Here is a 22,422-nt window from a genome sequence, read left to right as displayed (position 1 = left end):
GCTAGTTTTTTTTGCTTTATTCGCTCACCAACATTTAAGTTTGAGGTTATTCAAAGTTGAATAAGAAGCATTCTGCATTGCAAATTTAAGCTTTAAGCAACCCAGCAAATAAAGAAGGGAGAGGAATTTAGGCTGCGAATTTTAATAATCCTAGATTAGTTGTAATCATGCTTTGAACGACTGAACCTAGGGATTTATGGCTTCCTTTATAAGAAGGTCTAGTTGGGTATACTCATGCAGTTGTCAGTAATCGGACAAAATTCGGCGTATTTATCAGACTAGCTTTCTCCTGGTCTGAGACAGTCGAATTTCGAATTTAGTAATGCATACTAGTAGGGACAGCTACCTTTTGAAACGCGCCAAACAAACGCAATCATCTAATGGACTTCAGTCGCAAGAAAGAATTTCAGTTCACAGACTGCTCAGTAGCTTTCATTTGATTGGTCACACCCTAGGATGATTTCATCCACAGACTTAAAAGTTAGAACCAAGAAGTGGAGCATCATAAGCAGCAGAACATTAACATGGAAATACTGCTCAGCAGTATCTGTCACCTGAATAGTCACACATTAGAATTTCATACACAGAGCCAAACGTTCGACCACCCTGTATTGAAAAATAAACAACACCACTTTAGGATTTTATACACAGACTCAAAACCTTGATATAGTAATTTAGATAGCACCACACCGCGAGAAGCTACTCATCTTTTGTGAGAGCCCAGACTTTAGGATTCTTACCAAAAACTAAAAAGTAAGAACCACCCTTGTACAACATAATAAACAGCACCAGAGGAAAGAACTGCTCAGTAGCTTGGATTTGAATTGTCACACTTACAGAAATTAGAAGCACCTTGTACAGCATACCAAACAGAAGCAAAGGAAAGTACTGCTTAGTGGCTTTGATTTTAATGGTGACGCGTTACGATTGAATCCACAGATTTGAAATATAGAGCTACCGTTTACAGCATAATAAATAACACCACAGTGAATGCTCAGCGGCTTCCATCCAAACACTGATCACACCCTTCTTACATTTGTTAAGGGATCACTTTTTTAGAGGACGTTTGTTCGCGTTCTGTGAAAAAGATCGTGATTTCTTGAAAACTTCCTCGTTCCTAAGTTCTTCTTTATCATCTTGTGTTCATGAACTACTTGTTGAAAAGCAATCGGACCTTCTTATAAGATTTCATAAATTAAATATGTGTTTACATATGGTCGCCCTAATGCCTTTCATTTCCGCGACGTTTTTTCTGTTGGTTGGTTGGCAAAATTCCTGCCACTTTCTCATCAAAACGCATCAAAAAGTATTCGTTTTTCCGCGCTTGGCACCGGCTACATGTATTGTCTTTGAATTCCGATTGGTTCATTGCGCTGTTTACATTTGTTGTGATGGTTAGAATAACTACTTTGGCTTTATAGGGTTTTCGAAAATTTATTGAAAACCGCTCTAGTAACCAAAACAAAAAAAAAACAATTGAATTCATTTACATGTTATAAAAACTATAGAGAAAAAACACTAATACATGGCAGAGAAAAAATGTCTGACCCAGATATGGTGATGTTTGGAGGAAATTGTTATCGTTGGGGTGAAACGCATTGGGGTATGTAACTAAAGTGTCCGGTAAATTGAGCCACAGATTTACCATCCTCTGCTTGTTTGGGTTGACTGTGCTTTTAAATTGCTGCGTCGGTTATAAGATTAATGGTTTCTAAAGGTGATACTCAGAGCTTTGTAACAAATGTTAAAAATGAAAACGCTCAAAAGTATAACCATTATGTTGGCTTTTGAAAAATTTGACATTGTAAAACTATGCTCCCAATCTTCGAATCAACAAAGTTCGACATCATATTCGTATTTTGAACGTCTTTTGAAAAGAGAAAATTAAGCTTTTCCACATTATTAACCGAACCCACCATTTAAAAGAACAGTTGACCATACAAAGAGAATGGTAAGTCTGTGCTTTAAAGACGGTTAACGCTGGTCCAAGTTAGACCTTTGTTCTGTACAATCCGCCATTATTTTGAAACTGGAATGAAAACTGCACGAAATTAAAAAGAAAATCCGACAACAAAAAATTGTTGTAAAATTTAAAATCTGAAAATTTGTGATTCGAAAACTTGAAATCAGTGTAGTATAAAATTCTGCCTCTAGTCTAAATCCTGAATGATGAAGAGTAGCTTGAAAGAGTATTATCGTGGTTTATATTGTTATGCAGCCTGTCAAAAATTGAGTTGGTGCCAAATATTTGCAAAAAAAATTGTATCGAAAAGTGAAAGTATGCTTAGTCACCGTTTGAGCCCTGCAAAATTTCAACCATTGTCAGAATAATTTTCTATCTTAGTTAATCTTAAGGGTTTTTTACAGAAATTATCTGGCATCGAATTTCGACAGTTTTTCCCCCATGCAAACATTTCAATTTGTGTCAAAAATTGTCGGATTGTACAGGAAGAAGCTTCATTTTGAGTAAAACCGGGCCCTGAAACATGTAACTTTGCTCCAAAAAGCGCGATTTTTCTTGTTTTCTAATGATGGGATATTTAAATTGAGAAAACGTCAATCAGTACGAATTTTGGATTTTACATCGAAGAAAGAGCGTCATGTTTTAAGGTTTTAATACCAAATTCTAAGTACTTAAGTATTTAAAATTTGCCGATACTTCTTTCAATCCAGAATATCTATATACTCTTCGCTTTTTAAAAGAGTTAAAGAATAATGCGTCGTCAGTAGGCTATTTTATTTAAAATGGTTTGTTGAAGTCTTGTTGCCTAGAAAAGACAAAAAAAAAAAAGAAAAAAGAGCTGCGCTTTTGGTCGGGGTATTCTAGTACTGAGTAAAAAAAAAGGCTTTTGGCGGAAAGATCCGCACAGGTTTTAAACGGGTTTAGCCCTTCAAAAGTAAAGATAATTTTGGTTTTAAGCTAGACCTGTGTTAAGGGGGCAATTCACCTAAACGCCATTTTTCTGCCACTCGACACGGCTTTAACGGCAATTTCTCATTCACGTTTCAAGCAATCCAAAAACCCTATCATTATCCCGTGAATCTGTGTTGTGGAGTATTTTGTAAATTTTTGGGTGATTTTTGAATATATTTGGGAGGAGTAGTTTTTTTTAGAAGGATTGGTTAAATTAAGAGAAATAAGAAATATTGAAGATTTAGTGAAGTTTTAAAATTAGAATTTGTATTTAATAATTAATAGACGGATACCAAGCTAGTCCACTAACAACCCGGGGTGCTCTTGCGTGGGTATCAACTGTCTGTTGGTGTTCCAAAAATCATTTTCTTTCTTCTATCCCTTCCTAAAACCTCTTTAAATTTCATTCAAATTTAGGTAAATTGCCCCCTTAAAGTGCTACTGACAAAATTCGCGTCTTTCTAATCTAAGCCACTTTAAAACATAAACAAGTAGTCTGTACGAGAAGAATGCATTTTACTATTTTCAAATATCTCTTTTTGTTCCAAAGATATTCAAGTTTTTAAAATATGCAAATTAGCCAAGTGATGACGTCACAAACTCAACCGAATTTTGATCAAATATTATGAAAAAGGATATCTCAACCAATTTGTATCCGAAATGCTTGACTCTTTGCAGTGACATTGTTCTAGCTGCGCTCCACAATATGAGCTTATCAGTTTTGTTACCATGGCAACATACTGGGTTCCAGTCCTCCCTGATACTTAAGGCTTTGCTGGCCACCTTTGGCATTCTATTTTGATATTTGCAATTGGTGCTTCATCTGCATGATCCAGCAAGCGTATAAATATGTTAGGTCGAGTTCGTGGCCTTGTTAAATGTATTTCAAGCTGAAAATCTCTAAAATATTAAAATCAGGTTGGAGGGGACTGGAAAAGAGAGAGTTGCCATGGGAACCAATTTTTTATAGCTGTAGGTGTATTGCCTTTAGAACTATTGGCCTGCTAGGTTTCAATGGTCTCTGCTGTAAATTGACTGGGATAGCTCTATTTATATACTTGTTATATTGAGTTGAGGGTATGACGTCATGAGTTCTCTCATTTACATATTTTACACACTTTTCAAACTTAAATATCTCCGGAACCAATGCAGATATTTAGAAACGGTAAATGGCGTCTTTAATCTTTCCTAGAATTCTATGCGATAAACCTAAAAATTCAAGTGGTAAAAATTTGATCATAGTAGCACTTTAAAAGGGCAGAACTTTGGGTTTTTTCTCGTGCTTTTAAAGGGGGCTTGAAATCTAGAATATTTAAGGCTATTATTTCCTGTTAATATGTTTGTCTATTCTGATTCCTAAAAAGAAGAAAAGCGCCGTGCTTTTGATGGGGGTATTCTAGTATTGAGTCAAAAAAAATTTTGTCTTTTGGCGGGAAAAATCCGTGCAGGTTTTAGCCGGATTTAGCCCCTCAGATGTCAAGATGTTTTTGATTTTGTGCTAGACCCGTGTTAAAAGGGCAGAACTTTTTTTTCTTTTCGGCAACCTCTCCTAGGCAAAAAAAAGTAAAAGAGATAGCCTACAGAATGACTAGTTACCAGGCTCCTTTTAAAATCGCGGTTAATTTTTTTTTTTTCATTGTTATTGTAATGAATACAAGACAAGTAAAGTCGAACAATGAAATAGTAAAGTTTTAAATTCTTTATTGACTAATTGATATATATTACAAAACAAAGTGGTGAAAGTAAATGAACCATTTTTGGTTGACGATATTGTGAAATAAATTACTGAAGTCAAAACGAAAAATATTGACTCAGCTAAGATTTATTTTGACAATGAAAACTTCAGGAATAAATGAATGATCTTTGAAGTACAATACTGACAAACTAACTTTAACTTTCTCACATTCACGAAATTTGTTAGTTGTTTTCAAGAGTAGAAACATGGTGCGAATTGAGTTTGTGTGGCAATCGAATGAAAACATTTCAAGTTTTAAACTGAAAAGACTAGTAAAAGATTTTATTGCATGTGCAATTCTTGATATATTTAAGAGAATTTTGTTGATGAAATTTATAAGCCTGATGTGTACAAAGACTTTGATTTCCACATAAACGCTATATTCAAACTATGTTTGCACTCTTTGAAAATGGCAACAACGAGAAAACGAATAGAATTAAAAAACAAATAACATGATAAGTGCATGATACGAGCTCGCATTTTAATGCTGAAAGTATTTTGGTGCGCCTTCAAAAATACCCTTAATTATTTTAAACTCAAAAGAGAGTTTAGATTTGAAATATTCCTAAAGATTTCAAGGAACTAAATTGCAATCGTGAAATTGACATTTTTCACTTAAAATAATGGAAACTCCATGTTTTCGAGTAAAAATTTGCACCTCGAGCCTTCAACCAATCGTATAGAGAGGATTCCAGCTAGAGAAATGAATTTTCACTAAAATTAAGGACGTTTGTGAGAAACAAGGAATCCTCTGCTGTCCTAGTGTGCGGGGATTTTGTATCTTGCACTTATTAGTGAATACCGAATGCGTGTTTCGTTCCAGTACTGAACAGACGTTGTAAACAAGAAGTCCCAAACTAAAATTTATAGCATTTTTAAAAAACTTATTACTCGGCCTGAAATGTAACCATCTTCAAGCCAAATGTGTCTCCTTCCAATTTCTATGCGATCAAAAACGGTTTAGCAACCAAGTAATTAAAATCTAAAATCTCAGCGTTTTTTCGTGGAAATTTAGATAAGAAAAGAAAATCAGTTTGTTTGTTGAATTTTGTTATTAAAGCTTTAACGTCAATTTCATGACTTGAGGTTTTTCTTTGAATTTTTAAACTGGAACTTCATGTTTAGCTCCGATCGATAATTAAGTTACATCCTCTACCTTTAACGCGTCCAGAAAATTCCTCGACGTTCATTTTCTCTTGTCTTCAGTTGTAACTTCGAGTTCCTTCCATGCTTGCTAGCGCGTTCTTCTTGCTCCTCGTCTTGCGTTTAATCCAACTTGAGATAAACAACTACAAGACAATAGACTCTACATTAATTTTACCCAAGTCAACAACAATCATGTAACAAAAGCGTATGACCGGCTTAAATTATTTGTTTTACACACTGTGAAATTCATACTGAGATACAAGATGTTTACAAAAAAGTAAACGCTAACAATCAATCTTTTTTCGTTGAAATTGTCGTAAATCCATTTTAAATTTTGCCTCAGTAAAATTGGGATCGAAAATCGAGTTCTATGAAAATAAATCGCAAGTCAGTCTATTGTAATATGGACAATTTGCACGCGTTCACGACCTTGCTATCAGGGTTTCAAAGTACTCAAGTGGAAGGACTAATTAACGTTAATAGATTCATTGCAAACAATAGGACCCACAACCTATTTCTATCGAATTTTGACCATCATTTATCATGCAATGCCTCGGTGGTCTTGTGGTTAAGCACGCGCCCTGAATTAGAGAACGACGGCCTCATCTCTGCCGTCGTTAAATTTAAGTTGCTTCGTAGGGGCTTGGAGTTCAAGCCGCGATACAGCCGGCGAATTTTACTGGGTTTTTTTTCCCTCAACTATGGTTTTTTTAGTGATTTATTTTTGTGCAATTTGGAGATAAAAACAGAATTTGTAACAAAAGTCAATCAATTCTGGCGAAGGTGCTTTTACTTCAAAAAATGTGAAGAAACTTGACATTAATATTTCCAGACGTTCTTAAAAGGCTAATCGCAGTAGCAATTATCGATTTGTCTCGATAGAGAGAATTCGGTTCGGCTGAAACTATTTTTTTCTTACTGACAAGTAAGATAAATGCAAGACCCATAAAACCAACTGTGAGCACTGAATTGAAGTTAAAATCTTTGGTTGAAATTCAACTCCGAAATCGTAAGATGGTAAGGCTTCAAGCATTATAATAAAACTGTCAGGTACTATAAATGCCAAATGTACACAAATTTCTTTGAAATCCAAAAAGCCGTGTCTGTCTCAGATTTGATCAGCAAAATTCCTCAGCAACACAAATCACAAACTTGTGGAAATGCGAGCTTTCAAATGACTAAATAAAGGACTACAAATTTCCAAAATCTAAAGCAAATTATAAATGAACGATCGTTCTCAACCTCATTATAATTCATCAAGAGAAAACAAAGAAAATCACTACCGTGACCGTGGTTTGGATATGTGATCCTAATTACCATAAAATTTTGCCAACTTTAGCCTTGAATTTCTCCAAGAATTATTGATCATTTGAGAAGCCATATCAAGCACTCGAAAGTGTGTTTCATCAGATATCCAAACACCTCGAAGTCGCTTAAAAAAACTCGGCTGCGCCTCGTTTTTTCAACCTACTTCTCAGTGTTTGGATATCTGATGAAACAGGCTTTCTCGTGTTTGATATATTACATCAGAGAATTCACATTTTTCTCCTGAATTTTTGCGTCTGCATGTGCGTCTTAGTTGGCTGTAAAATTCAAATTTCAAACGACATGATTTTTGTTTACATTTTTAAATTTTATCAGAAACCCAAATTTAAAAATTGGCGTTCTTCCTACACGATTTTCTATTGGAATGAATTGCACTGAGCGTGAAATTTTAGGAAATCGTAAAGATCGACAGGTCTCCGAATTTTGGTCTTCTTGAAGACAAGTCTAAAATAACTAATTCTTCGAACGAAAAATGCATTGAGATTTTGTATCGTTCGCTGATTTTGAGTGATCCTTTCCGTTCCTTGCTCCAGTAAAACAAACTGTTGCACATGTTGTAAGCAATAAATCACTTTTCAGTACAAAAACTATTGACTAATATCCCGGTTCATTTAATGAAAAAACCTTAAGAAACGATTGCACGATTTGCGAAATAGCATCTAAAACTTCATTGTTTTTGGAGGAAACTTGTCGTTCAAAAATGTTTTTGTGTAATCGGTTCAAGTTATTTCATTTTCAACTCGAAGTGTACCGAGCAACCTTTTGTACTGGAACTTTAAGTCTTTTCCGTTACGACTTAATTAATGCTAATAAAAGTAAATTTCCTACCTCAAAATTGTCCAAAACGTTCACCAATGTTCAGCCCTTCTTTTGTCCTTGAAAGGCTTCCTTCCTTACTTCTTTCCTTCCTTCCTGGGCTTGTACTACTGCTGAAGATTAGAGAGCTGAACTAAGAAACTTGACATAAATGGCAAGTTACACAACTATACAACTAACTTACTTAATCACACCTTTTACACATGCTCAATATATTCTCATAAATGAATGCCGAACATGTATCTCGTTATTAGTTGGAAGAACTAACTGGTACATCAAGACAATGACAAGGGTATCGGAATAGTAGACTAGGATAGCAGATATTTATATATCACCTACGCTATCTAAATAAGATGTTTATTTTCTGTCTTGTTCAAATGTACGCATTCTACGAGAACGTTATAAGAATTGTTCTCGCCAACTCATTTTTCTGCAATAATGGTGTTTCCAAATGTTTTTTCGCATAATTTTTACGCTGGGACGACTTATTTTTACAAAACTCTGCGCCCATCAAACTGAACGTGCTAATTTATTTCACTATTTCGTTTTCCTTTTTCAGACACCAGACGGTCAAATAAAGCATCGGGAGAGAAAAAAAGAGGCTGGCCACAGCAACAGCAATAACGTGCATAGAATTGTTCTCTGCGAGCATTTCAACGTTATGTAATAACAAGCCTAGTCGTGCTCTGAGTATCAAAAATGGTTATGGCTAAATTCTCATTTCAATCAGAATTTCAGTAGGTTTATTACACGTTACGTCATGGCGGCCATGTTGGTGGTAAGGAACAATAAGATTTTTCTTCTCTGGGAGTTAACTTCCATTTTTATGCCAACTATGTGAGCAAATTTTATTTTGTTTTGGCACCAGCATGGCAGCAATGCAATCGACCTGTAGATCAAAAGGCGTTAAAAATACGCTATACGCGAAAGTTTGGGCATTTTAAGTTTCCAGTCCTTAGAGATGTGGATCTTACAAATTGTACAAATTTAGTGACTCTAAATTTCATACAGTGATTCACCCCAACCGTATTTATAGCCCTGCTGAATTAGATCCTGTTCAAAAGTCATTTTCACTAACGAAAAGCGTTTCAAAAATTCATTCTCACATTTCTGAATGACAAGTTCGTGGGTGAACTGACCGGTTCACGGAATGTACAGATATTACTGGTTTATTTTTCCTTTAAGCATGTTTTGTAGTTTTTAGGTATTAAAATCTAAGTCGTATTGCATGGTCGATACGCAGGAACCCCTCTGGATACCAGCTTGATTGTTTAACTTTAACCCTATGCCATCCCTAACTTTTTTTTTTATAATAAAGAAAAGACCACCAAACTTTGTGCCTTTTCCTAGATTTGACAGCCATATTTTTCGAAATTTGAGTTGAACTTCACCTTCAAAAACGTTTCATGCAAACTTTATACGCCTCATCATCAGCATCACCGTCGTTATCATCATTAATTTGATCGCCAGCGAAAATCGGAAGCGATTTTCGCCACCGATCAATGCGGACACACCTGGCACTTCAAGCTTGTTTCCAGACTCCATCTTATCGCTGCTATCCACCATTTTTAAAAATAATGTGATAAAATAACCCATCCTGATTGATTGATTGATTGATTGATTGATTGATTGATTGATTGATTGATTGATTGATTGATTGATTGAGTGAGTGAGTGAGTGAGTGAGTGAGTGAGTGAGTGAGTGAGTGATTGATTGATTGATTGATTGATTGATTGATTGATTGATTGATTGATTGATTGATTGATCGATTGATTGATTGATTGTGTTAACAATGTCATGTAAACACTAGATCAAATTTAGTGGGTTTTTCTTGGATATTAAAGTTTTTTAATTCATTGCATACAAAAACTTTCTATTCTCTCCCTTCCCCATCCCCACGACCCAAACTAAATGGGTTACAAACATGCTGCCATGTTACCATGCATGTTTTGGAAATCAAATTAAATCAGCCACTGTACTGTCAAGCCAGCAAAGTATTCTGTACTTTAATCCCCACCAATTTTTGTAAACAAACTGATTGCATCATTTGAAAGTTCTCAACTTTGCAGTTTTGTCTTTATTCGGTGATTCCAGCCTGCCCTCTATATAAATTACTGACCAAGCTTGTCTGAAATAGCAGATTAACGCATCAACATCCAATTTCAATTAAGTTGCAAGAGCAATTACAATTTCTAAAAACAAGCAAACTAGCTATATGCATTTAGAACCGCTTTTAAGAAATGCTATCGCTGGAGATACAATTCTCGTTCCTATTTCTCTTTCCTATTTTATTACCTATGTTAGCAAATAGCATTTAGAAATGACTATCCCATGTATGTTAACGATTTGCAAATTTTGCGCGCATCAATCATTATGGCTTCATGGTTAACGGTGTTGTTAACGGCGTGCATTTTTGACTAAACAGAACAGTTTCAACATTCTTTCAAATGCTGAAGTAACAAGGATACACAACAATCGTAGTATATTTCAAGGTAGTAGTGTATTTTACAGAGCAGAAATGAGTCAGAAATGAGGCTAAAATATCTGTTTTATAGACAAGTTTCCGAGCAACCTGCTTTAAGCGAACAACAAACTAGCGCACGTGTTTTTAAAAGTCAACTAAAAGGTACAAACTTAAGCCGGCAATAATTATTTACAAAGCAAGACTTACCTTCTATGTTTGTGCAAACTTCTTTCCTTCGTTAATGCCTTCAAATTTCACCATTTTTCGCTTTTAATTTCAACGGTTCAACCGATGTTTCGAAAGCATGACCCAGAAATCCGCGAGATGCTTGCAAAATTACTCATGAATATGAATTAGAAACTGAAGCCAATCGCTGCTGATTACAAAAAAAAGTATTTTATGTGCTCTTGTTTGCACGTGCAAAGAGATAGATACTGCACGCCCTGGGTGGGTTCCTATGCAGAACGAGATAAAGTTGTTTTATTGTAAAGGTTGCCGTCATTTTCGAATTAAAAACAGGAAAAATATATTTTTTTTACACGGTTGTATTTCTTTTACGTGCAAATGAACGGAAATATAATTGATAACGTGCGTTCTACTTTTGGATTTTTTTCCGCCTTTTACGTAACGCGTTTCGATTACCGTTCATTACTGCATCAGTAACCTAAACTAATGTAAACTATATAATAATGTTGATCTTTTTTCTGTTGTTACTTTAATTTTCAGGTGCAGTAGAAGTGCGACTGTTGTGCTAAAATGGCATGTGTGATATCGGATAGATAACTGAGATCAGAAATTAAAAAAAAACTCACTTGATCTAAACAGCCAATTTTGAGAAGTTGAGAGTGGTCAAAAGCCTATTGTATTCAATTTGAATTATTTCAGCAGTGTAATTTCTATTTAGTAATAGTAGCGTATTATCGAGCACTTTGGTTTATGTCATTCACTAAGATCTGATTTATTATTATTATTATTATTATTATTATTATTATTATTATTATTATTATTATTATTATTATTATATATTATTATATTTATACAGAGGTTCGCGAACGCCGTTTCGTAGCAAGATAGAGCAATTATTAGACTGTGAAATAACTGTCGCTAGTGCGGATATCTGAAATACGTGTCTATATGCTTTTATACTTAGGGCTTTTTTATGGACACTGGTTTAGCCGTCATTAGTATGATTCGATTGTATGATCTTAATATCTCTGCATAATGGTATTCTCTATTTTATAGAATTTTGAACTTTTGTTATTAATTATATCTATTTCCTCTTCTTTTATGTAAGGTTAAGTTACTTCTTTTTTTTAGAAATTGTGAATGAATAGTGTTTCGATGAATTAATTGGATTTTTTTGTAACAGCAGGTTGATTGTAAATAGGATTTTAATTGAGGTTCTGTAATAAAGAATTTATTTTATTTATTATTATTATTATTATTATTATTATTATTATTATAATTATTATTATGTTATGTAGGTGTTCGTTCTATATTTCTTTGCATTATTTTTTGTGTACAGAAAAGGCAAATTGTCTTGGAAGGCTGGAAATTTAGCATTTTATCCAGAAGAATGACGATGCAATTTCAATGTTCACTTTGAACTTCCGCTAAAAAATGACGTTGGAACTTTCCATGGCCATTTTGCCTTAGTATCAAAAGCTGATGTTAGAAATTTTCATGCCCATCTTGCCTTTGTAACAAAAACTTATGTTGGGAATTTCCATGACCATTTTGCTTTTGTATCAAAAACTAACGTTGGAAATTTCTTTGGCCATTTTGGCTTTGTATCAACTGAAACTAATGTTAGAAATTGCCATGAACATTTTGCTTTTGTATCAGACACTGACATTGGAAAATGGATGCTACAAAGGATCAATCAATCAATCAATCAGTCTGTGTGACTGAATTATATCCACTAAAATTATAAAACGTACAAAATATAACAACGAAGATACTACGTTAGAAATTTCTTTGTCCAAAAAGTCAAATGCTCAGTTTATTTTCGTCGATGGAAGGCAGCATAAGCGAACGTTTGGCAAAATATACCCTTTAAATGCGGTAAAATTTACTTCTTTTATACACATTTTTGACATTCGACTAGCCGATTAACCCAAATCTTTCCAAAATAAGATAAAAGTGCCCTTTCTGGGCTATTTTAGAATACGACGCGAGTTTTTAGAACGCGTTAGCGGCACAAAACTGAGCTTTCAATTTGAATAGTGACAATTTTTTTTCATCCACAGATACAACAGGATTACTAACCCTATTTATAGCAAAGTAAACAATACGTCGGGGAAGCACTTACCAATAGCTTTTATTCGAATGATGGCACATCTTTACACACTGGTTTCTGAACTAGAACCGCGTTACATGACGGCGTTTGACCCAAACGGTGATGGCTTTAAAAGCCTAAGCTTTTGCTAAGTAAGGGATGAAAAACCAATTATTTTGCTAATCTTTCTGTCACTCATGCTGTGGCAAACAGGTGTTTTGCAGTGTTTCTAACGTGTTGAAACCCTTCAAGGCGAGTAACGGTGGAATTGTCATCTACTCCCGTCTTGCCATTGCGAAATTCTAATATGCACCTCGACTTTTTTTCCTTTAAGGTCAATACTCTGTTTTGAGAGTTAAGGTAAAATCAATAAGAACACAATGACAAGAATCCGAAAGGATAATTACCATTTCGCCCTAATAGTGACTAGCATCTAATTTCTCCTTCCAATATGGATACTTGTTCAAACAAAACGTTGATGAGAATAAAGGAAATCATCACAAACGTCTTGATGTTCAAATGAATTCTCTTATTTAGCACCAGAAGGAATATACGAAAAGGAGTAAGAAGAATTTCCACGCTGATCAGACTGCGGCTTACTGGTTAAACAATGCTCTTCCAAAACTTTTAGCAAAAATCATATCAGTGATGCCGCCGATTTGCGACATGCTGACTTGTTTTTCCGAAATATCCCTCAAAGTAATTTGCGTTAATAACTGTACTAAGGAAATCGTCAATTATCCTCTGAAAATTGAATAAACAGCCCAAAAGTGAGAGATTAGAATGAGGTGTGAAAACTGTCGGTTTATTCATCTGGCAGCTAAAACAACCTTGGACGATTTTCATCAAACCTGCGAATACATTATAAGATTTGTGTTTCAACTCGTTCAATAAATATTTTTGATTTCCTTGTACAGTATACTATTTTCATCGCAAAAAGAAAAAAGACCGCGGGAAATTTGACCGGTCTTTTCGCTACTTGAATTGCTCCACCTTTTTCGTGATTAATTATTTGTTTTGCTTCGTTGGCGAAATGTTTCCGGACCTAGCAACGTTAATTGCTTTTTAAAGGTTGGTTGCCTACATAACTTTCATTCGATATTTGAAGGCGGTCCGGATAACTTCAGTATTCCACACCCTGGGACAAATACGAATAAATATCGTACAAAAACAAGGTGAGAACAGTAACAAAAATCTACGGTATTTATTTTCGACTAAGCTTATGAAAGACGCAACAGTTAGTCGACTTAAAGGTCGACTTAAAATATTGCCCTTACTGGTTACTCAATTTTTATCAAGGGAAGCGAACGAGAACATTTAAGCACAGTACTTAAAATGTTGCCTTCTGTGTTTCCAGATATTTTTTAAGACATTTTTATGTAAGCTAATACATTTTGATCTGTACGGAGTCTTATGCCTCGAATTTACGAGTTGTCGGTTGGTTTTTGCTTGCTTTATTTCGCATTTTTAACGGCATATTGGCTCCTTTGAAAACGAAAGGAATTAGTTTTCCAGTGTTACGAAATTTATCAGGCAATGGAGGCCTTAATTCCGAGCAGATATCCACCGAAATGAGTCGTTGGGTGTCCCTGAATAAGAAAGTACACAATTCTCCTCAAATTAGAGCTGTCTTCAAAGTAATACGTTGGTAAGATTGAAAAATCCAAGAGGTGGCAGAAAACCGTAATTGAGCAAGGACGCCGCCGTAATCCATTCTAATATTCGCTACTAGTGTTACTCGGAGTAACACTAGTAGCGAATATTATAATGGATTACAAACGGCTATCTTGAAGAGTTTTAAGTTGTACAAACCATGATAAAGCGAGGAGTATCTCAGTTTCTAGTGACCCATATGGCGAATGTTTATTTCTTAATTTCGTTCTGCTGAATTCACGCTTTTGTCTTGTCTTCGATACCGATTTTTCGCGGCATTCTCAGCAGAAAATTTGCTTCATGAGATATAAGCGATGAGGTCATTACTCTTTTTTGATACTGGATTCAATGAAGCATTTATAACCACGTGAATATGTTTGACAAGTTTGACACAGAGAGAGCCCATACTACTATCACAAGCGTTTATGTCAACAACTATCTACAGAGCAAAGTTTTACCGGGTTGCCTATTTTTCGCACTTCGTGTTATCCATTTGTAACTGTGCCATTTACGTGTAAATAGCAATTGTGTATGTTGTATGTTATATGAAATAAATCAAATAAAATAAAGCCGAAATCAAAACACCCAATGTGCTTGCAATGTTGCAAGCGAGAACTCGTTACCTCGTTAAGTTGCAAGTCGTTAAGTTGCAAGTCATTCCTCTATTCTGGCTGGTAAATGAAAAGTTTGTTATTAGGGTTACATTCTGCGGTGAAGCATTAGTCGCGTTGAGACTTTTCTTTTCTTTTTCTTAATCTTTACGAAGAAGGTCTACGATCTCTCAGTTTGCTAATCAACATGCAATGTGTAAACTGTTGCAGCTTTATAAGCATTCGTTATCTAAATGAATTTTGTTAAAATTAAAGCGGTGACACTTGTATTCCTTCTCTTGGCTACTCCTTAGTCTTACATAGCCGCTTTATGAGTACCACAAGACGTTTGCGACAAATCTAATAAAAATCTCCACTATTTGTATGCCTAACTGAGTAAATAATTTTGAAAATTAATAGTTTTCTCTCTCTCTTTTTTCTTTCTTGGGAAATAAAAATCTGTGCCTCGTATTTTTTTCAAAACCTAACACAGAGAATTTTTGGAGCAAACCTAGCTGCTATAGATTTAAATAAATCATTAATAAGCTGATTTTATGGCCCCATGGAAGAAAAGATCGAAATTAAGTTTAACTGTCCATTCTAATAGCCACAGAAAAAGCGAAACAGATTTAATCAATCGTCGAGAAAAATGACCAGAAATGTCAGTACGAATCAAAAAGATTTGCAGTATACGTTTACATTCTGTAGTGATCATATTTGGCTTATACAAACAGGTTTTTTGTTATATCAAGTTTATTGCAAGGACTTTTATATTATCCTGTACGACTTGGTGCTTCCCACAAAGAATTCAGTCAGAAAAAAATCTTTCGATAGAAATCAGTCCCACCTAAAATCAGAACTTTTGTTTTTTATGTGTTTCCACTCGATCCTGGTGGCTAAAAAGCAGCACTTTTCTATGGGACTAATTAGTTCAGATATGAATTCGCATTTTGATCATGAGGGGAAGTTTTTTTTTGAATTTGAACTGATTACCAACTTGGGACATTTAAAGGCTTGACATTAACATTTTAATTTCATATATTAATGCTCACAAAGTGCATGGATTTCTGCGGGGATTTTCTTATCCCATAGATCTTTTCATCTCTGGAAGATTGTTTGGGTAAACATGAAATGGTAAAATGACAATACGAACAACACCAATAAGATCAATGTATGGCCTCGATGACAGCTAGTGTTAAGATTCTGAGATTGATCACACACTCAGTTGGTCTTTAATTTTGCTTAAGGAAACACTTGATAAATTGGAAACTGTGGTTGGTATCGAGGAACATACCGAATCACCTGGCATATACTAACGCGAACTGCCCCTTTAATACCGTACAAATCTGTATAGAACAATTTCTCGAAAACTCTGCATATTGGATTAACTTGATCGACACTCAGTTTCATTTGAATTTAATTTTAAGGGGTTGAGATACAGTGAAAACCTTGCTGAAATTAAAATTAACTACCGTTCTCAGTACACGAAATTCTCCTGGAACAAAACGAGGAAGAAATTAAATCGAGTGATTTTTCCCAAAGGAAGAACATTTGAAACCATCAGCTCTGACACAAGAACGGAACATGAACATTCACTGACCGGATTATTTTACAACAACAAGAGGAGGACTGGATCACGTCATTTTTTTCAAAGAGACTGACAAACCATTTCCAACAGGCCAGAAAAGAATTGAAAATATTGACCCGATTTTTTCGGGTTCCAATCCGTTTCCATCCTAGCCATTCGTGACCCGAGACCCCTATTTGTAGTTGGAAAAATGGAGCAACACAAAACTAAACATTATTTTTGTCCGTTTTTTTTTTTTATTATATTATTCTAATACGACTTTTAGCTTTTTAGAGTAATTCAGGAGCCCAAGCATGATCAAGGGCTCCTGGGTAATTTAAAAAGTAGGAGACAGCTAGCTCTCTTCAGTAGCCCAGGCCAAACACAGGCGCGATTTCGGAAATGGCAACTTGCCTCATGGGCTTACGTTGTCGGGGAAGTTAAACGGACTCCCAATGAGACGCAAACTATGAAAGCTCTTCTGCATCCTGTTGAAGTTGGTTCTGTGGGGCTGTTTATAATGCAGGCATAACTTGTCAAGCTGTTAGTAGATGTAATCCAAATGAAACCTATTTAAAAACTAATCTTCTGATAATCTCCTGTGTAACTATTCAGCTGTTGGTTTACATTTTGTTTTTTCCTTTCTTAAAGTAAATATGAAGAATTTGAAAAAAGTTGAATTTTGGCCCTCGTCACATTTTAAATCCCAGGGATGTATCTGCTATGAGTACGGACGCGTTTATAATAGCTGACTTCTTCTCCACCGGGTTTGAACTTTGATCCGTTGTTCATAGCTCTGAATTTTGAGGGGGAAAATAAGCAGTAACCAGCTGACTGATGAAACTTCGAAACTTTTCCTGTGTGACTTGTGAATGTTTAAATTTTATTACTTAGCATTCGTAGAGGAGAAAAGCTTAGGTCGTGATATGCACCTGGCGTGATAACTTTTATAATCCTAGTTAGGTAGATAGATAGTTAGTTGATAATAATAATCTAAGTAGCTGATGGAAAAACTGTGTATAAATAAAGTTATCCTATCCTATCTGTACATAGTTCTGCATAACCAGCTGAGAACATTTGAGGTGGGGGGGGGGGGGGGGGAGGGACAGATGCAAAGTGGGCTGTCACCTATTAAAATACTGAAAATTGCCTATTGTATTTATAAATGCAATTAAAATATAATATTACCCCCACCAAAAAATAATAATTTAAAGTTCCTCTAAATGTTTCTCTGATTCTAAAACACAAAGATATTTGTTTGTTTGTTTGTATTTTTATCATAGGGGCATATACCCATATATCGACATATAAATGCAGACTTTCTTTGCACAGCTGGGACCAGATATATTTCGGTCAACAGATAGTTTACAATAGCTTTAAGATAAGCACCGATAAGTTTTCTATCATAAGGTATCATAAACGAGGTTTGCAAAGTTTAATTTATATTGTGAAGAGGGGTTTTTATTTTTGTAAAACAATAAAGACCCGGAAGTGAGCAGAGGGTGGAGGGAATAAAACTACCACAGAAGATGCAAAAAATATTGGCGTTTCGAAAAACGTTTTTTTTTTCTTGTTAGGACAAGATGACTTACTTCTCTGCATTTCGTCAACTCGTCATTCTTGCGTTCGTGGCCAGCTGTGTTCAAGTGGGAAACACAATAATCTGTATGGGCAGAAGTGAGGATATCGAGAGAGATACCACGCGTGTTATGAGGACATGCAACAGCAACATCAAAGAATACTATGCCGAACATGTCAATGACGATCAAAAATCGGCTACCTATTGTATGGGAATGAAGGTAACCAAAGATGATGATGATGATGATGATGATGATGATGATGATAATAATAATAATAATAACGTCTTTATTCATTTGATACAATACATATCAAACGTTACATGAATTTGAAAAAAAAGTTAATCAATTAGTCGAGGCGCTTACAATTAGAAATTCATAATACTAAATTGTATCTAAACCTAAGCCTGTTAAAAAAGCTATTTTAAAACGTTCGGTGTTTATCTTAGAGTCCTTATAGGGGTACTGTCAAGGACAATTTACGCAAACTCGTTCCCAGAGCTTTTTCCTTGCCCTGGGAACGAGGTTGAAGTTTGCTTTGTTTTGATCAAAACCACTGACTGAGTAATATTTCAGGGGCACCAACGACAGTTTTCTCTCAGATCCTCGTAAAAGACTTAAAAAATTCCTTCTTTCTCAGTTAAATTGACTCTTTGTTGAGCTACACACCTTTTCTTTCCCTTTTCTTTTTTTTCTTTCTTTTTTTTTTCCTTCTTTTAAAAAAAAATTAATTGGAATTTTCAATCAGTACCCTTAACTTCTATAGTTTATCCTATAGTTCTAGGAAGCCTATAGTTAATTAGCCCCCGGCTTCTATATAGGCTTCCTAGCCTTTAACACATTTAATATTGTAAATAGTTAAGTATGAACATTGTAATAGTAAGAATATGGCATGTCGTCTATAATGTATTTATGTTGTATTTTTTGGTAAATGGCAAAATAAACGAATTGAATTGAATTGAATTGAATCCTTTGAAACGCAGACATTTTATCGCAGAAAAGCTAAAGATGGTCTTTATCTGTTACATTCTTCTCCCCGGCACACGAAATCACGGGGCGCCGGTGTTCATTGATAACCAAACCTAACAAACAACTGAGGTACAGCTCTGTGATAGAGCCGAAGTTTCCCAATTGGGTGGTGGTGGTGGTGGTGGTGTGTGTGTGTGTGTGTGTGGGGGGGGGGGAGGGGTTATGTCCAAGTCGCATCACTTACCTCAAGAAACAACCTAACCTAGCGCTCTGTTGCTACCATTCTAATTTTCCTTTGGTAGATTTTGATGAAATGTGCAATGAATTGGACTGAAAACTTTGAACAGCATTATAAATGTACCAGTGAAGTGCTTCAGGAGTGGTTGTTTGTGACCCTTCAGTATGTCGTCATTAGCAGGAAACTCGCCATCTGCGATTATGATGTACAGAAACTGAGGAACCTTGTGGACAAATTGGGTAAGATTACTTGATATGAAGCCTTGTGGGCCTCTGTACTTTGTAAAAAGCAGAGAGGGTTAGGCTGTCAAACTCATTTACCAAATTAGGGCGGTTTCCAATTGAGTGTCGTAAAACTAAAACCAAAGTAATTACTCTGGCCAATCACAACAGACGTAAACAACACAACGAGCCAATCAAAATCCGAAGTAAATACATGTAACCGGCGCCAAGCGCGGGAAAACGCGTACGGCAAAAACACGATTGGTTTTGGTTTGGATTCCCATTGGTTGAGAAAGTGGGGCGAGTGTTGTTGACCAATCACAGAGCGTAGGAATGCAAAACCAAAGCAAACGCGAAATTACTTTCGACACTCAATTGAAAACCGCTCTAAAGCATTTAGGTTTGGTGGATTACATCGTGTTAGAAAATCAATACTTAAGTTACCACTGTAAATGAAATAAGATTTCTCTGCAGTTGAGTGAGATTACTTTCCAAGAATGGTACAATGAATGTGGTGGAGCTAGTATTAATGACACAAATGATGGATCAGAGCAGAATTAACTCTGTATTGTCTAGTTAATAATAAGACTATACATTTCTGTTTGTAGGTTTCGAGACTCAGCTTAACTTTCTGGGGAGAAGCATTGTCTCTGTAGGAATTCCAGGTAAATTTAACTGTTGTGCCAAAAAAAAAACTCTTTGCCCCGGCGAATCCTGTTCTTGTGGTTTCCCTTAAAACGAAAATCAAGATCGGCCGATTGTAATTATTTCGTAAGCTTCATGGGCTCCTAACGCGTTTGTAGTACAGGATGGGGCTAAAGATGCTTGTATTCCCACCCCACCCCCAAAACAAAAACGTTGTTAAGAGGGAACTTAGTTTGTCCATACCATTCCTGGCCCATTCGTCTGATCAGGTGTTGCTTAACCTCATGATGTTCAAGGCTTTCGAAATGTAATGAAGTCCTACCAAAGTTTAGCCTCCGTGAAGGTGTTTCCCACGTCTGTGGTTGGAATCAGAATGTTAGCTTTTTTCAGTCTCGTTTCAAGGCCACATTCAGTAAATTGGAGGATATTTCATCTATTCTGATCTTTGCATTATATTTTTCCAGCGGATTTTAAAATTCGAAGAACCCTCGACGAGACAAAACTGAAAGTTACGGCCGATTTCTTTTTGGTGATTTTGAAAACAATAGACGGCTGTCATTGACGCGCGCCGCGAAGGAAATTTTTTTGTCCACCGAGCAGATAACCATCAACGAGCGGGTGGCTTGGATGAAAATGGGATGCGATTTGAAAATAGTGAACCCAATTTCTTTCAAGTTGTGAAGTCCCTTTTGTCGTTGAAAAATCACCAACAACTGATTATGGACTTGTTCTTTACTTGAAGGAATTGCTTGACATCTTCCTCTTGTTCAGTGTTCTTGGAGTATTGTGGTTTACAGTAGAAGATACTTAGCTCTGTTTCATTACAGTTTCACCCAAAGAGGTAAATACATGATGCTTTTGTTTTGATTAGACGCCAAGGCAAAAGCATGTGCCAAACGGATTCACGGACTATGCGCCTGGAACCTGGTTGTAGAGACCAACCTTTGCAATGGCGTGTCAAATTTTTTGACTTGCTACAACAAGAAAGTTGTGTTGAGATTTCCTGATAACGACGGAGAGTGTGAGTCCTTGCAGCAAGCCCCAGAGATCAGCCAGAAATTCAACAACCTTATCCAAAAGTTTAGTACAGACCTGATTGGAAAATACAGGAACAGTCTGGACCATGATAAGATGTGTCACGTTGATAGCACGGTGGTCGACATTGACACGTACAGCCAGGACTGACCCGACAAAACAAATCAGTTTATTGATATCCGTGTGAACTGGAAATTCGCCTTCCAGTCGTTAAGTCGTTGTTCGATAAAAAGTAAAATATTGTTTGTTTTACGAGTAGAGTACCTCGTTTACAACACCTGATCGCAGTTATCATGTTTGTTCTTGTCTTCAATAAATATCACAATAAAAAGTCTGAGGAAATTTTTCCTCTTTAATTTAAAGATATGGTTTCATGTTGCGAGGCTAAAATTCAACGCTTCGTCTTTGCCATCCATAGCCAACCAAGCGTAATATTCATTCTTATACTTTACGATAATATTGTGTATCGGTTCAGTGTTGGTTCGACACCATCCGCAAAGCATGCTGGGACGAGTTGTCGGTTCGAGCTCAGTTGCAACAAACCTTCGCACCACTTGCACGTATTTCATGTTAAGGTACCATATAGTCACCCACATAACCCTAATCCTCCATAAAGTCACCCTACCTTACCATGAATTACATGCCGCACCACTAGTATTGGTTATTGACCAGGCGTGAGGTCAAAGAGGCTGGATATTGGCAAAGTTGTGCAGGAATTTCTTCTGCAGATGCAACCCTCTGCATGCAAGATAAATATCACTTCGCTTGATATTTGCTTGTAGGTTTCCAACGTACCGTTTCGTGTGATCTCCGTAAAGTAAAATGACCCCTCCTACCCTACCCTCACTTCTCGTATTATATATCATGTCAGCCAGGAAGACGCCCCTTTACAGGTGATACTCATCTTGTAGATGATATTCATTATGGTTAATTTCCACTTCATTTTCTATTAACACCAAAGCTTTTGTAAATACTGTCGTCTTCCATACGACTCATCGTCAAAACGAGCGTGGTAACAACCCGATATTTTGCCTTTCGGACACGAGTTAGTCAAAATCTAACTGCAGCACTCATACCTTCTTTCAAGTTTAGTTCTTATTATACACGTACAATTCTGTAACGAGCCTATTGGTTGTTCATCAATGTCACGCGCTTTTAAATAAAGCGTACTTACTTAATGTCCTTGGATTCTTCTTTGATAAACGCGTAACCGCCCAAAGACTTTCTACAAAGGAAGAGACTGTAACC

General features: G+C 35.9%; 1 protein-coding gene across 1 annotated transcript; it reads left to right on the top strand.

The window, feature by feature from the left end:
- Nucleotides 1-13,763: 13,763 nt before the first annotated feature.
- On the top strand, nucleotides 13,764-21,588 carry LOC146480355 (uncharacterized). The gene is made up of 5 exons (XM_085109517.1): nucleotides 13,764-13,854; nucleotides 18,067-18,288; nucleotides 19,338-19,512; nucleotides 20,103-20,159; nucleotides 21,011-21,588. Exons 2-5 carry the CDS (start codon nucleotides 18,073-18,075, stop codon nucleotides 21,322-21,324), a joined length of 762 nt encoding a protein of 253 aa, XP_084965643.1. The 5' UTR covers nucleotides 13,764-13,854; nucleotides 18,067-18,072; the 3' UTR covers nucleotides 21,325-21,588.
- The last annotated feature ends 834 nt before the right edge of the window (nucleotides 21,589-22,422 follow it).

Source organism: Pavona decussata, unplaced genomic scaffold, assembly GCF_977016875.1.
Source record: "Pavona decussata unplaced genomic scaffold, jaPavDecu1.1 SCAFFOLD_53, whole genome shotgun sequence".
Lineage (NCBI taxonomy): Eukaryota > Metazoa > Cnidaria > Anthozoa > Scleractinia > Agariciidae > Pavona > Pavona decussata.
Note: the sequence above shows the minus strand (reverse complement) of the source record. Positions and strands in the feature narration are given on the sequence as shown.

Excerpts from the sequence above, each read along its gene's own strand:
- LOC146480355 (XM_085109517.1), top strand. The coding sequence starts at position 18,073 with ATGACTTACTTCTCTGCATTTCGTCAACTCGTCATTCTTGCGTTCGTG. Across the intron at positions 19,513-20,102 it reads GAACCTTGTGGACAAATTGG|GTTTCGAGACTCAGCTTAAC; the intron begins GTAAGATTACTT and ends TTCTGTTTGTAG. Across the intron at positions 20,160-21,010 it reads TGTCTCTGTAGGAATTCCAG|ACGCCAAGGCAAAAGCATGT; the intron begins GTAAATTTAACT and ends TGTTTTGATTAG.